The following is a 15,919-nucleotide window of genomic DNA, read 5'->3' on the forward strand; positions in this document are numbered from 1 at the left end:
CTCTCTCTCTCTCTGTGTGTGTGTGTGTGTGTGTGTGTGTGTGTGTGTGTGTCTGTCTGTCTGTCTGTCTGTCTGTCTGTGTAGATCCGATTAACAAAGAAAACCTTCAGGGATGTGGAGCAAGTCACGGTATACATTAACAAAAGATAAATTAACTCGAGTACTGTATTAACAATAAACAATGATTATACAACTCATGCTTGTGCCAGCTAAATTTAACCAAGTAAATGAGAAAGAAAGCTCCTACCTCCTCAGTTAAACTAACTAACCACAGTTTGTCTAATATTACTAACAAAATATTTACTTCATTTCATCAGTATTTTCCAAAGATAATAGGTATCTACATCTGTAAACACAGAGCCCTGTTTACAATACATTACTACTTGTCATATAGAATTCCAGAGAATGCTGCTACTTGCTATGTAGCTCATCAAATGTTTTTAATTTTCTTTTCAACTTTATTTTAGATGAAAGCTTGTTGACTGTCTTTGAATCAAAGTATATAACTCCATTCTCAACCCCAAACAAGGAGCAAAGTCTATGTGAAAATTATTTTTGTGTCTTTGATTGTGATTGTGTAGATTACAGTGCATCAAAACGGATTTTTGCTCTCATCAACAAGAGCCATTAAAGAGTGAATGTAAGAATTCCAAGATCCTTAAAAATGCATCTAAAAATGTATGATTACTTACTTTTTATAATATTATTATTGCTGTGTTCTGCTGAATAAACACTGTTTATTTTAGGTGCACTGTTCCAGAAGACAACATTGTGTTAAAATAAGCAAAATAAATCAGTACATTTGTCTTTAGATCAACAGAATAAGAGATGCTGAACTGGGCTTCATGATAAGTTAACTCCATTTTAACCTGTTATCCAACTGGACCACAAGGAATTTTACACATTGTTTCATTTAGTATGCCCATTAATGTCCACTTCTGATGCTAGCAGATCACTTTTCCTGCTTCATATTCTATAGCATGGGTCACTGTGAAATTAAGAATTAAACTATTAGCTATGACCCATTAGTAGGCCTGTTCAGCAATCTGTGAAGTTTGAATCACCCTTTAAAATCACTGGAGTTTCATTATGCTGGTTAAGAATGAGAGGAATACCAATACTAATACTTGTGGGATCTCAAATGTTGTTTTCTCACATTGTGAGACTAGTTTTGTCCATGTGACACTTTCTGCCAATGAGATCCTTTGCATTTTGTTATGAAGATAAGACTATCCATTCGAGATGTTGCTATTAATGCCATAATAGGACTTTGACAAGGTGGAGAATCCTTTGAAAAAGTTAAACTGCAGAGTTAAAAAGGGTCCATATTGCTCAACGACCACTTTTTCAAACGCTTTTGGAAAGACCTGATAGAGTGAAATGGGTCTGTAGTCAGGAGATCTACCTATCTACAGTTTTATTGATGAATATTGCTAGAGGATATTTAAACCTGTCAGAAAATATGCCGTGAGTCATTGACAGTAAAGATAGCTAAATGATAACGGTATCAAGTGAATACAAGATTTATCCATAACATTATGCTAGAAATACCATCACAGCCAGGAGAATTACTACTTTTTAGTCATTTTAGACAATGGCTGCTGCAGAACTGGAGTGATTGCTTTATACTGACTGTAATAGCAACAGAAAATAAACACAATCGTGGTTTTTTTTTATTTTAACAATAGGGCAGTTAATAAACATGACTGTGACTTTTTTACAATCACTTTTTCATGACCTAATGAATTTTATCTGTTGGTAGTGTATGCAGTGTTTACACAACTAAATCTATCAGTGAGTGCAACATTTGCTGCCACTGTGAAGAAATAATAATTGTCTGTGGTGAACAGTAATTTGAAAGTGTCACAATTTCAGCCAGAGCTATGTTCTGGCAGCTCAGATTTATTTGGGTATCTATTTTTGTTTATTTCTTATTTAATAATGTTCCAAATTGTTTATGCCTCATTCTTGAAGTCTACACAAATGGACTATTCCATTATGAAAAATCAGGGGACCAATTTTGCTGTCATCTCATCTTCATGAACTCCCAGTTATGGAAATTTAATATTTTGTGTTCTAACTTACTACAAAATGGAATAAATTAATGTAACAGCAATATTCTAACACCGTAATGTGACTTTAGATGACAAACAACTTTCATCAGTGAGAATTAGACAGGCAGGAATGGGTTTGCAATGTTGCATAAACGCCACAAACTGATTTTTCTCTAATGTTTTTTTATTGCATGCAGTTCTTTACCAAGTTATAACAAACACGTTAACACGAAATCATCAGCTAATTACTGACTGTATGAAGCCAATGGCATGCAGTTTCAAATAGGATCATATTTGTCACAGATCTGACATATGAAAATGAACCATGACTAAAAGTCTGTCTCAATTTTGAAAGTCAATAAACACTGTAATAGGGATTGTTCCCTCTTTATGAGTGGACAGTCTAGTAGGCACCACTTCTGCTGGTGCTGTATTAAAGGTTTCTATGATTCTGTTATTGTAGTGATTCAGACACTTGTAGTTTCACTGTCTATAGCTGAGAAGCTTTGTCTTGAGTGAACTTTCTAACTTATTCCAATCAGTTTTCGTGAACTGCTTAATCATCTTAATTGTCCATTCATTGGTTTTACATTGTACTAGACTGTAGTGGAAAACAGTCCATGAATTTGATCACTGCCAACACTTTTAGCTGTTTAACAAGGAGAGCATGGGTGAGCAATTGGAACAGTTTTGAGGATTTGGTCAGGAACAGGCAACCTTCTTGATTGATAAACATGAGTGATTAGTTCATTAATCAGACAAGTGGGACATCATCAAGGATTCATTCAAGCACAACAGTTTTGGTGTTAGTGATATATTGCCAAAGTTGGTATTCATTGTATTAAAGTTACCTTTAAGGATTCAAATGTTGGTCTTGCTGGTGGAACATAGGTAGAGATAATGTTGACAGTGCTATTCAGGGGGTTTTAAACCTCACAGCTACAATGTCTTGGTTGTAGCTCTAATTTTAGCATGGGCAGGCCTTTTTTTGTGCATAATAGTGAATCGATCAACTCTGTAGTTGTTTGCGGTGGAGCAATAGTAAATCAAGCCTTGCAGACATAGCTGCTGGGAGCTAGCTTTAGCTTCTGCTATGGCTATTGCATTATGTCTATTTTCTTGTTGTGAGTTGTGAGAGGTGCTGCACTGGTGATATGTTTGTTGTTGAAATCGTCAACATACAGAAAGGAAAAGTCTGTTTTAATTTCTTAAGAGGTTATTTGCTATTGCTGATCATTAGATGGAGAGTGGAAATGAGCCCCTGATGTTGGGGCAGGGGAGAGGGATGCAGTTGTTTGGTTCATTTTGCTATGGAAATTTATGAGGTGATTCAGCCCCATTAGTTGTTTGTTAACTGCACTTGTTTCCTTAGTGATTAGGTTTCTTCTGTAAGACAGAATATTGTGGGGAGTAAATTCGGTGTCGAGTAGATTTAGTGGGACCCTCAACTGCAAGATTAACAGATTTAACCTTTTTTGCAGTTTCAGGTGAGGTCAACTTTGTAGGTATTTCTGGGCAGACACAGAGGCAGAGCAGTGATCGTCTTGGTAGATAACACTTGGGCACTACTGCAAGTGGTTATGGTTTGCTGCCTGGTGCATTTGCAGCTCTTGATGGTGTCTCCAAACTGCTCAGCATCAGGCAGGAATCTGCAACAGCAGGAGCACTTGCAGGGTTGCTTGGGTGTGAAATAGGTGATGACAGAGGTTGTGGTGTAACCCAATCCAAGGAGATAGTCCCACTTTCCTTTGTGGAATGTGATTACATGTAATTTGCACATAAACTCATTGGTGTGGCATAACTTGAACTTATTATCTGGAAAACAAAGTACTGGCACTGAGAAGTTTGGGACAGGGAAGTGGAAGAGATCGGGTGTAAAATTAATTACTAATGAGCAGTATTATTGTAGAATCCATATCTTTTGTGTTTGAGGTTCTAGATCGACTGATGAACATCTCAATGACATATCACTGCTAAAACTGAGGGCAGGTTGAGAAAGGGGAAGCATGTAGAAATAATTTTGATTATCACAGCCCATTTTTAAATATGCAATCAGATAATGTGGCATAATAAGCTAGTAAGTTCAGTAAATTTTCAATATTTTCCTTCTGTCAGGTACCACAGTTGTACATATATTTTGAACTGACAACAATTCATTCTCCGCACCTAAGTGTAGAATGTATTGTTTTAGCAATGACCATTGTTGGAGGGTCAGATACTTTGCAGCCAAATATCAGGCAAGATGGTAGTGGGCAAAGGGAATGCCAACTGGGAACATTTGGAAGGAGATTGCCAGTTCCAGCGTTTGCCTTACAACCAAGGGAAAGCTTCCAAAAACATCAGTTAAAACTGAAGGAAGGGAAACATTTTTATTTTAATTCTGCGACAATGTGACCCAAAGAAAACATGGAAGTTTCATGTATGTTTATGAGCAGTCTACATACAATGCAGTTGTGGACAATTGAAATAAAAACAATTTGGAAGGAATAGCAGAAATGAGAACATTACCTAGTGTGAGTCAATTTTATTTTACTGTAATTGACTTGAACCAGGCATCCACAGCTCGTGGTATAGTAGCTAGCATTTCCGCCCCTGGATCAAGGAGTCCCTGGTTTTATTCCCAGTTGGGTTGGAGATTTTCTCTGCCTGGGGACTGGGTGTTTGTGTTGTCCACATCATTCCGTCATCATTCAGGAAAATGGCAGGACTGAAAAGTGAAGCAATTGGGTGTTTGTATGGGTGCTGATTCCTACACTATTGAGTGCCCCACAAACCAAAATCGTCATCAATGAACCAGGCAGTGTTGTCATTTGTGCTACTGCTTCTAAGTTGTTTTATACCAGTTTTACTCACACTACTTGAAAGTTTTATGTTTGACCACCATACGCTGGTGACTGGACAGGTTTGTGACCTGTCCCCATGTGCGTCGACTACCTGTACTACAGCTGTACCGAAGTCCCACCAAAAAGCTACTTTCTGTAGCTTTTTATGTGCAGAGTTAGAAAACTTTATAATTTTTCAAGAAAGTTTAATAAAAATGAAGCACCACTGAAAAATTACTAAAATGAATTGTATTGATTGTCACATCTTTATCCTGGAAGATGAATGCAGCTGTTTCACTAATGAGCTTTGCTGTATCAATATCTTCGCTGTATTTGTATGAAAATCAGCTGCACCTTTTTTCAGGATATGAAGCCTACATTTAAGGCAAATCATGACAAGAAATTCAAGTAAGATGAAATGGTGTGATATATGAGAGGTTTGTTTTCCATTTCACTTATTACTCTGCAACTGGAACAGTTTCTCAGCACAGATCAGCACCTTACATTTGCCATCTCTCCAGCCACTCTCTTAACTCAGTCCTAATCTTTTAATAGTAAAACTACTTTGATTGTATGTAGACTCATAGACAACTTTGGAAGATAGCACTTTGGATGCAACATCCAGGTTAACACTCTTCCTTGTACAGGTTTATTACTACAGTCCAATTTTATTAATGCATAAGACCACATCTTCAAAAGGTTCACAAATTTGTTATCATATTCTCTGATAATTGTCAAAGCAATTTTTTCTACTTCAGTGTTCCATTTGCTTCCGTTGGTCAGATCCTGTAATACCTTGTGTTCTTGTGAAAGGCTATCACAGCTTGAAGCCTAAAAGATCATCTTGTATCACAGTGTCTTTTGAGGGTAGTTTCAAGGCAACCTAGCAAACCCATGTAAAGCAGTTAGGCAGGCATAGTGAAGCCAACTGTTAGTGAGACTCGATTGAAGGACAGTGTGGGTTACATGTTTAACACAGTGACTGGCAAACAAACTTAAGACTTTCGTTGTGTTAGATGCTGTCAAGAGTTCCATTCATGCTAATACATACTCAAAGGCCTACTTCCTGCGATATTACAACATCAGATGTTCGAGCAATGCTGCTGATGAGCAATTGCAGAGTTTACATCTCTTTACATGGGGTTTTCATTTACATGAACAGAGCATAGCTGCCTGTATGCACCACTACTCACAACTACTGTAATTTTATTAATCAGTCACATTTGGCTTATTCTTGAATTCTTTTTTAATCAAGCAGCAAATCTAGCTGACTGGAACTTTCAAACAGCGGAAGTACTGAAGGAGCAAGCAAATCACATATTTTCTCCACCTTTTCTGTTTACTTGCTCCACCACTGCATCTCATTCTAGCTGCAAACCTTCAGCATCCTCTCGTCAACCTTTCAGATTCTATAGAATCGCAGTGACTTAATGGCAAGAGCTCCACTGTTGAACATGAGCGAGCTGTGCAGATGACAGCTGTGGGTGGGAAGCACACCATTGCCACAAACCATATTACAGAGAGAAGTGTTCGATAGTAGTAGTAGTTTCTTTTGATGCCATTTGGACGAAACCACAGAGTAGAAACGACACTGATGACAACAGTATGCATTTACAATCATGTACCTCTTTCGGCTAATTCTTAAATCGTCTCTTTCTTTTTGGGCAGTTTTTGCGCCCTCTCAGTGCCTGGACATGGGCTCGTCTCACCATCCCCTTGGTACGGCCCTGACCGGTCCCACCTGGAAATGTCAACAGTGAAAAGTAACCAATAATAATGGTTGATGGTGGAAATGTTGTCATTTGAAATATCCATCTGGCTCGGTATGATGCCAGCTGGCCATGGAGTGACGAGCGCACTTTCTTTGATACCAGCTGATGTAGTATAGCCTGAGGCAAGAAGCAACTACCCTCGGAGAATGAATGATAGCTGTTTACTAACTTTGCCTTAAGAGAAGAATGAATGGCCTATCCTGCTAATGTTAAATTTGCTAACTCCCTCATCCATTTTCTCAAGAACTAATTCATGAACATTATGAAACTTTTGTGGGTTACTTATACATGCTTTGAGTACTTACTCCTCTAGTTTGATTGAAATATATATTACATAAGTTAAGATAGAAATTTTTCTCTGTTGTACATTTTTTATTACAATTTTCTCTACATTTTTGTGCATTTTGCCGGAAATGTGCAAGTTATCTCTAACATTCTAGAGGTATAGTACAATAAGGGTAATACAAATTAACTGTAAAAAAAATGAAGAGTCTATCTTTTACAGTTACCGAGAAAATGAGTCATTTGTCTTAGAAAAATTTATTTTTCAGAAATTGCAATTGAAAATTATTTTAAAATAAAACTCACTTTTAAATAGGATCAACAGCTAAAATGCACCAACACTATACTCTTTATCTTCATCTACATTGGCAGAAAGCATCCTCTTCCTCCTGTTCAAAGATTTTGTCTCCTTGGACACTTTTTGTACTAGTAACTCAGCATTCTTGACTCTCTGCTGGTTCAGTTCCTCTAGTATGTCTTGCATATTCCAACAAATCTTCACTCCCAATTCATCTAAAACTTTTAGTCTACCAGCATTACCATCACTAAACGTGATAACAGTATCAAACACACCAACCTTCATTGTATGGTACCCCACAAATACATTTTTAGGTATTCTTGTTCACACTACATCACCGAATGAATCATTCACATTGTGTGTTTTCCCTGTTAGACATTTCTTCAGTAGATCTGGATTTGCCAAATCTCTATAAACTGGCTTTATAGACAACATGATAGCCTCGGGTAAAGTGTTCTTGTGGGTAAACTTATCTAAAGTTCCAACTGCTTCAGATTTTTCACATTCACACCACTCACCTGAGCAAAGGTTGTGGGTCGGATTGTCATCCATTGATATTTTATGGAAAAAGGTTGCCCACACAGCCTTTTTCATACCATCTAGGTTATTTTTGTTTCTTCTTATGGCTTGACCATAGTACTACTATAGCTTATTGATGGTTTTGTCTAGTAGACAACCCCAAATAGTCTTGCCATCAGACAGCGGCATCTTCAACAACTCCTGTTTCCTCTGTCAAAGTCATGTGCCCATTCTTTTCTGTATGTGGTTGACACACTCCAACTTTTCTGTTATCTCGTTGCCATAAGGTCTGCTATCAACAACAGATTTGAATCAGTTACAGTCACCATCTCCAATGAACTGTACATAGCGAATCCCTCGATTTTGTACAGAGTGATGAAAAATGTTTAAAGCTGAGGTACTCCCAATTCCTTCACTAGAGCCTGTATAATTCTTGTGCACTTTCATTTGCGCTGTCTCTTTTTGTCTACATTTGACTTAGCAATATTGCATCCATGGCAATGTTTGCATAAAATTTCTACATCTACGACCATACATGTATCAGTACTTGTGACAGCTGCACAGAAGTTTAGACTGGTGGCCCCTCTTCTGCCAAGTACCATCAAATGCAACTAAAGAACGTGTTGCACAACATTTGACATCTGGCCTGCATTTTAATATTTTAGGGTTTGGCGATAATTTACTTTTAAAACAAAAAAGATACCTATAGAACTTCACTTGTCAAAACTGTCTTTCATCAGTTGGATTTATTTCATCAGAGAATCCTCTAGAGATGTTATCCAAACAATTAAAAATATTCCATAGCCTGTCTGTATCTGTCTTACATATTCTAGCTGAACCCTTTTTTTAAAAAAACACCCTACGACACTACAACGGTTTTTGAAGTTTGGCAGTAACCCTTCACTTGCCTACCTAAGAGGCCAAATATCCTGCTTCTTTTAAGTTGACATTAACCGCAAACATGCGCTAGCGATTGCCTATTTTGTGAACTGGGATGAAAATTGATCAAGTTGTGATGAGTCAAAGGAAGATGTTTTATTTTCGTTGCCGTAATGGCAATAATATTAACCAATTGATGCAGTAGCTGAATTTACAATGATATGGATTGGATATTCATTGATAACTATTGTAATGTTACTTATATGTGTTTGTTCAAATATGTTGTAGAGTATGAATGTAGAAGTGATCAACTGTATTCATGCTTTGAGCGGCAAAGACCATACCTACATCGGTGGCGGACAGCAGGAGCATCTTGAGCAGCAAGATCTTGCAATAGTAGCACCCGGCCACAATGTGAAGAATCGACGACCATTTGAAATAATTACTTAATTATTGAAAGTAATGGTGTCACTGTACATTTGTTTGTGTAAGTCGTTCCAAACTGGGTCTTATGGTTAGTTAATCGTAGAGAAGACACATTGGGCATCTAGTTCACATTTGGGCATTCTCAGTGTAGGTGACCTCCTGACAGTTACAATAAGGGAAACAACTTTTTGGGGAGGGCTACCACCGCTCAGACACATTTTGAATAACAGTAACATCATCCAGCACTCAGTAATCGTTCAAAGTATCATACAAATTACAACAACTAAAAAGTCAAGAATTATGAAGTGTTTCCAAAAGCTGCATAGTTGTAAGCAGGTGCTTTACTCACAACTACCGATTTCACGTCAATGTAGATGCATCTTCACGTTTATCTGTCAAAAATACAAAGCACTGTGTGAAATTTACAATTTAGCAGATGTATAATGCTCAAACACTACTCCTTTGGTAATTTTATAATACCGAGGTACTGATGTAAAGTAGATTATATTTTATTTTTCATTTGTACCTACAATAAACTACGGATTTTTAAAGTTATGTAATACGGATCCCAGTCTTCAGTAGTATTTCTGCTAGACTTCCTCCTTGCAGCTGCTCATGTGTTTACTTTGGTTGACTCTTAGTCAACGTGGCCTTCCGCCTTCAAGTGTATTGCTGACCTCCATGGGCTGCTTACACCACATCGGTTTGTAATCTATACGTCAGAAGTACGCACATTACACGGGATTTTAAGTTTTACTTCACTGGTTTTATACAGTTTGTGTCTATCGGATCTCATAATATATCCCACGTGGTATTATCCAATAAGTTATTTTTAAGATCTCTTCTATTCTCTACGTTTTGGATCCTTACTGGATTATTATTTTTGGGATAATATTTCCCGTGTACTTACAGTACCATTCCTAGACATTAGTTATTTTTAGGCATTTTATCTCTGTTCACAGTAATGTTCCATTCATTATTAGTTTTTCTCCTGCTTTTTTCTAGGCCTGACTCATTCAGCAGTCATGCTTTTCTTTACAAGCATCCATTGGGTGCACTCAGTTTGATTCCGACAACCCACCACTGTGGTTTGACTTTTTAACTTGGATTATTTCCCAAGAGCTGGAACTCAAAATGTTCAAATGTGTGTGAAATCTTATGGGACTTAAGTGCTAAGGTCATCAGTCCGTAAGCTTACACACTACCTAACCTAAATTATCCTAAGAACAAACACTCACACATCCATGCCTGATGGAGGACTCGAGCTGGGACTTCGTAATTGTCCATATACATATGGAAATATGTATAACAATTGTGAGAACTCGTCATTGTTTCTTTTGGAATATCATCACTATGGTTCTGTATTTCTACCACTTAAAAATTTCACACAGTGATTTGTATTTTAGACAAATACACCTGAAGATGCGTCTATACTGACGTGAAACCGGTAGTTGCGAAATAAAGCACCTTTATACGGCTATGTGGCTTTTGGAAACACCTCATCATTCTTGACTTTTTAATTGTTGTAATTTTTATGATAATTTGAATGATTACTGAAGGTTGTTATGGTTATTCACGCAGTTACAATGATCTATAGAACATATAGTCGCAGCAAAGTATTGGAACTTGCATTGGTAGTATAGTTTGAATACTTAAAAGTCTAATTATTCGCTCGAGGTAGCTGACTGATTGGTTTAACTTCGTGAGTTTCCACTAGTGGGAACTGTTTAGTGGTTCCCATTGTAAAACATGGAATTGCTAGTTATGGAGATGTGACAACGTAATATAAAGAGTGGGCTTAAATAATTTGTTGGGTGATAGAAGTCTTTCATGGTGAGTATTGCACTGAGACCAAGTACTCAATTGTGGATACATGATTGGTCCGAAGGTCAAATGTTGACCTTGATTACTCAATATTTACTATCTAGTGTTCCTGTTTAGCAAGTTAAGAGGTAATTGAGTATTGCTGTAATTCTGTACATGTGGTTGGCGCATTCTGGGAGAATTGAGTGCTAGCTGTGTTACTTGGAGGTATTGTGCACATTAGAGGATAGTTTGGTGCGTCAATGTTGCACAAAATGTATCGGACCGGTGGTTGGATTGGGCGATAGAGATTCAGTTTGCAACTTTGTTAAACAGGCACTAGGGAATATCCGAACGAAACTACCTATTTGTCGTGCAGTGTTGATCGTCCGTAAACGTCCAAGATCTTTTCCTTCACGTTAAGTAGTAACACATTGGAACCACTTACGCGGGCACATCACAGTATTACCATTACTTTCATTTTTTAGTAGTGGCGAGTGACCATTGAATTAGGAAGCTGTAATGGGACGCGATTCGCCAACACCCGAATTCGCTTAAATTTTGCTTGGATTGCATAGTTTCTGCGCCCAAGTGAAGTGGCATTTAGGTTTTTTGTTTTCTATTTTAAATCGCTCGATTTCTGATATACTGGAAAAGTTTAAAAAAAGCTTCCGTACGTCAGCCAAAAATAAAGAAGTCCTGAACATTATTTGCAAATAAATGAGTTCTCCCCAAAAGTAATTTGAGCTCCAATAAAAAAAACAGTAAATAAACTTTCAGAAATTAGTAAGAGAGATTTAAAAACAAAAATATTATTGGTTTGCTACTAGTTACTGGAACGAAAGAAATAAAATTCAGAAGTTCAGTGTTTTAGTATTACGTCTGACTTGGTGATATTATTTGAGTAGGATGTCATACAAAATGAAAATAACCAAAGAAGGAAACATTATCCTTATAGATGAAAGAAATATTTCATGGCAAAATGTTTGAGAAAATAAAATAAATAAGAAATTAAATATTTATTTTAAACCGAAATAAAACAGAGGTAAACATTGTCGATAAAAATTGCATCGCTGACTTAACATTCAATTATTTCTCTGGTTGAAAAAGGTCGGCATTACTTCAGAATCTAAGGAGAAATTATGTCATGTCGTGTCGCAAGTAAAAGAAATTTCTTAAGCGGTAAGTCTGATCATGATTAATTAACTTTCAGTGATAGATGGTTATTGAATTTTAGATTTAATTAGAGAGATATCTACTTATATAGGATTCACGAAGAGCAAAGGTTTTTTTGAACTGCGCGTTAAGATGCACCTTCTTATGACAGTTTTAGTTAAAAAAAAATCTGTGATAATAAACTTCAATCGATTCTTAGTCTAAATAAATCACATAAAGCTACATCTTGACGAAACGGCACAGAGATCATTCGTGAATAGTGTTTTTTTTAAGTACAAGTAATAGGTAATACATAGCTAAAATATTTTGTTTTATACTATAAACGTAACCATGTATACATATTACTTACAACAGTGTGTTGTTTTGTAAAGCACGAAAGAAAAGTTTTGACAGTATTACATCATCCAGTAAAGCATTGAACTGTAATGATGGTTCGTTATTTAAAAGTCGAGCTACGCACTTGCAACTTACCAAAGACAACTAATACTAATGATCAATAGGCAGTACAGACGCGATAATACGAGCAGCTCCTTGTACGAAATTTAAATTAAATAAAAATGAAAGTTGGGCTGGGGCGGAATAACATCAGATTTGTTCACATATGTATGAACGTCGTAAGTGTTGTTTCCTAATTCAGGTTGCGAAGCATCGTTCGTTCCATGATATACTTGTTCTAAAACTGTACAAGGAGTGTTGACTGCTGCCAGCATTGTGTAATCAGCCACATCAGGAGAAGTGGTGATCCCGAGTAACCACGGCATAAGGTAGCGATTGTCTGCGACTTAATTACGTAGGTATTCTTCCGACACGGTGCAAGTTCTTGCGCTGTGTGAGACGATGTTGCTATTTCCTCATTGCTCCTTTTGTGACCCTATGACTTCTGGGAAATGGAAATAACAAAACTGTTGTACCAAGTGGCATGTGCCGACGCAAACTTTTATTGCTCAGAAGACCTCAGACATTAGCGTGAAATCCGCAGAATGTGCAATTTTGAGGCCGTTCAAGTGCTTGTATCTTCGAAACAGTTCGGTAATCTGTGTCTTGATGGTTAAACTGGATTCATTGTTTCAACAACAGTGGTAATAGAGCACAACAGTACTGTGGAAGTTGTGATGTATGATGTTGGTAAATATTATATTTACAGATTTTGGCGTGTCGTGAGTCGAATACTTTGTTTCAAATTTGCAGACGCTGTGAACAGATATCCGGTGGCTCAAGATTAATTCTAGGATCTTCAAGTGTCTTTGTCAGTAGTTAACCACTCGTCGAGTCGCTGCGCGTATCCTCTTCGTGCTTGCGTTCGTAACCCTATCTCGCAGAACCCAAACCAAATCCAAAATTGAAACAACACACAGAAAGCACGCTACCGACAGGGAGGAAGATTGTGGCAAGGACCTGGTGAGGGATAATGGCACACAGCAGTTACATACATCACATCGTAACAAATGCACACCAAATAAAACCTTATTGCGACCTAACGCAACAAATTTATTTACAAAACTTGTACCTTAGGCAACGATCTCCAGTATGCTTTGTAAGTTCCCTTCTAACGTATGAAGAGTGTGTTCATTTTATTGTCTCAAATAACAAAAATCACACATGTAAGAGCAGAATATTCTAGTCGGAAAAAAATGTGTGTGAAATCTTATGGGACTTAACTGCTAAGGTCATCAGTCCCTAAGCTTACATATTACTTAACCTAGATTATCCTAAGGACAAACACACACACCCATGCCCTAGGGAGGACTCGAACCTCCGCCGGGACCAGCCATTCATTTCTAATCGCACACAGACACACAACATGGTAAGGTACACATACATGTGACTTTTAGGTAACTTTCTATATCAAGTTCCCACATGAGCAGCCACTACCGCCACACAAAAAGCGAAGAAAAAATAGGCATCACGTGAACCTGAGAAAAAGAGTTTTTTTTTGTGACGTGAGGACATTAATAACATTGCGAAATGAGACCAGTAATGGTTTGAAGAGTGTACAATTTATTGATGTATTCTAAGTTCCACTAAAGACCCATTAGTAATGAAAGTTGCGAAAAGCAGGTTTTCCCCGCCTTTCAGCGTGTTTCATCCGCTATTGCTGGCATCCCTTCCAGAGCGCCGTCCCCGACGACATACGTACCGGGAGATCGAGCGAATTCCTGCAGGCGATAGAAATCGGCGAGATCTTTGGCACTGCACAGCGGCGTGTCTACAGTGTGGGTATTGTTGAAGAGGCTGTAGTTGACCTCGTAGGCCTGGCGCTCCTTGTTGTACGCGACCATGGGCTCGAAGCGGTGGCCCCAGAGGATCTCCGTGGGCAGGTAGGAAGAGCGCGCCTGCGTCGTCTGTCCCGTGGACTCGATGGTGCCCTCGAGGATGACGACTATCTCGAAGCGGCTCTCCGATTTGGTGTCGAGCAGGTCTGCGGCCGACAGGCTGTACAGCGGGCTGCTCTCGGTGATGCGGTGGATGACCGTCATGGGCCAGATGAAGAAGAGGTTGTTGTCGCCGTCGTCGGTGCCCACGTCGAGCTCCCACTGCGACTGCGCCAGCTCCTCGCCCTCTTTGGTGCGCCGGGTGCGGATCAGCTGCGCGCGCACCGTCGCGCCGATGATGTGCGACTTGCGCATGTCGCCCACGCGGAACATGAGCGCCAGCAGCCCGTCGCGCAGGCAGATGACGGCGTTCCGGCTGAACAGCAGCGTCTGCGTCCGCTGCTTCGGCCGCGACATCTTGGCGAACACGATACCCACCTGCGAACAGAACGCCGCTCACAGTCACGACCATATGCCGTACATTGGCGAAAAAATCAAGGCAGCATTAATTAATTAATATAGAGTAATGAAATTTAGGGAATACATTTGTCGAGGTAGCATAAACTACTGGCCATTAAAATTGCTTCACCACGAAGATGACGTGCTACAGACATGAAATTTAACGACAGGAAGAAGATGCTATGATATGCAAATGATTAGCTTTTCAGAGCTTTCACACAAGGTTGGCGCCGATGGCGACACCTACAACATGAGGAAAGTTTCCAACCGATTTCTCACACACAAACAGCAGTTGACCGGCGTTGCCTGGTGAAACGTTGTTGTGATACCTCGTGTAAGGAGGAGAAATGCGTACCGTCACGTTTCCGATTTTGATAAAGGTCGGATTGTAGCCTATCGCGATTGCGGTTTATCGTATTGAGACATTGCTGCTCGCGTTGGTCGAGATCCAATGACTGTCAGCAGAATAGGGAATCGGTGGGTTCAGGAGGGTAATACGGAACGCCCTGCTGGATCCCAACGGCCTCGTATCACTAGCAGTCGAGATGACAGGCATCTTATCCGCATGGCTGTAACGGATCTTGCAGCCAAGTCTCGATCCCTGAGTCAACAGATGGGGACGTTTGCAAGACAACAACCATCTGCACGAACAGTTCTACGACGTTTGCAGCAGCATGAAGTATCAGCTCGGAGACTGTGGCTGCGGTTACCCTTGGCAGGAGCGCCTGCGATGGTGTACGCAACGACGAACCTGGGTGCACGAATGGCAAAACGTCATTTTTTTTTGGATGAATCCAGGTTCTGTTTACAGCATCATGATGCGAAACCCTACATTTCAGCAGGATAATGCATGACCGCATGTTGCAGATCCTGTACGGGCCTTTCTGGATACAGAAAATGTTCGACTGCTGCCCTGGCCAGCACATTCTCCAGATCTCTCACCAATTGAAAACGTCTGGTCAATGGTGGCCGAGCAACTGGCTCGTCACGATACGCCAGTCACTACTCTTGATGAATTGTGGTATCGTGTTGAAGCTACATGGGCAGCTGTACATGTACACGTCATCCAACCTATGTTTGACTCAATGCCCAGGCGTATCAAGGGCGTTATTAAGGC

At 39.2% G+C, this 15,919-nt stretch overlaps 1 protein-coding gene across 6 annotated transcripts in view; it reads right to left on the reverse strand.

Annotated features, from left to right (window-relative positions):
* Positions 1-15,919, reverse strand: part of LOC126335538 (G protein-activated inward rectifier potassium channel 3-like) — a 221,418-nt gene that overhangs the window by 22,385 nt on the left and 183,114 nt on the right. For 5 of the 6 annotated variants that reach the window (XM_049998918.1, XM_049998914.1, XM_049998915.1 and 2 more), the window contains one exon: positions 14,169-14,781. In XM_049998918.1, the coding sequence (XP_049854875.1) occupies positions 14,169-14,781 (613 nt within the window). Of the gene's footprint in view, positions 1-11,859; positions 14,782-15,919 lie in introns of those variants that run through there. The other variant, XM_049998917.1, reaches the window with a different exon arrangement.

The sequence above is a fragment of the Schistocerca gregaria genome, chromosome 2, assembly GCF_023897955.1.
Source record: "Schistocerca gregaria isolate iqSchGreg1 chromosome 2, iqSchGreg1.2, whole genome shotgun sequence".
NCBI classification, from domain to species: domain Eukaryota; kingdom Metazoa; phylum Arthropoda; class Insecta; order Orthoptera; family Acrididae; genus Schistocerca; species Schistocerca gregaria.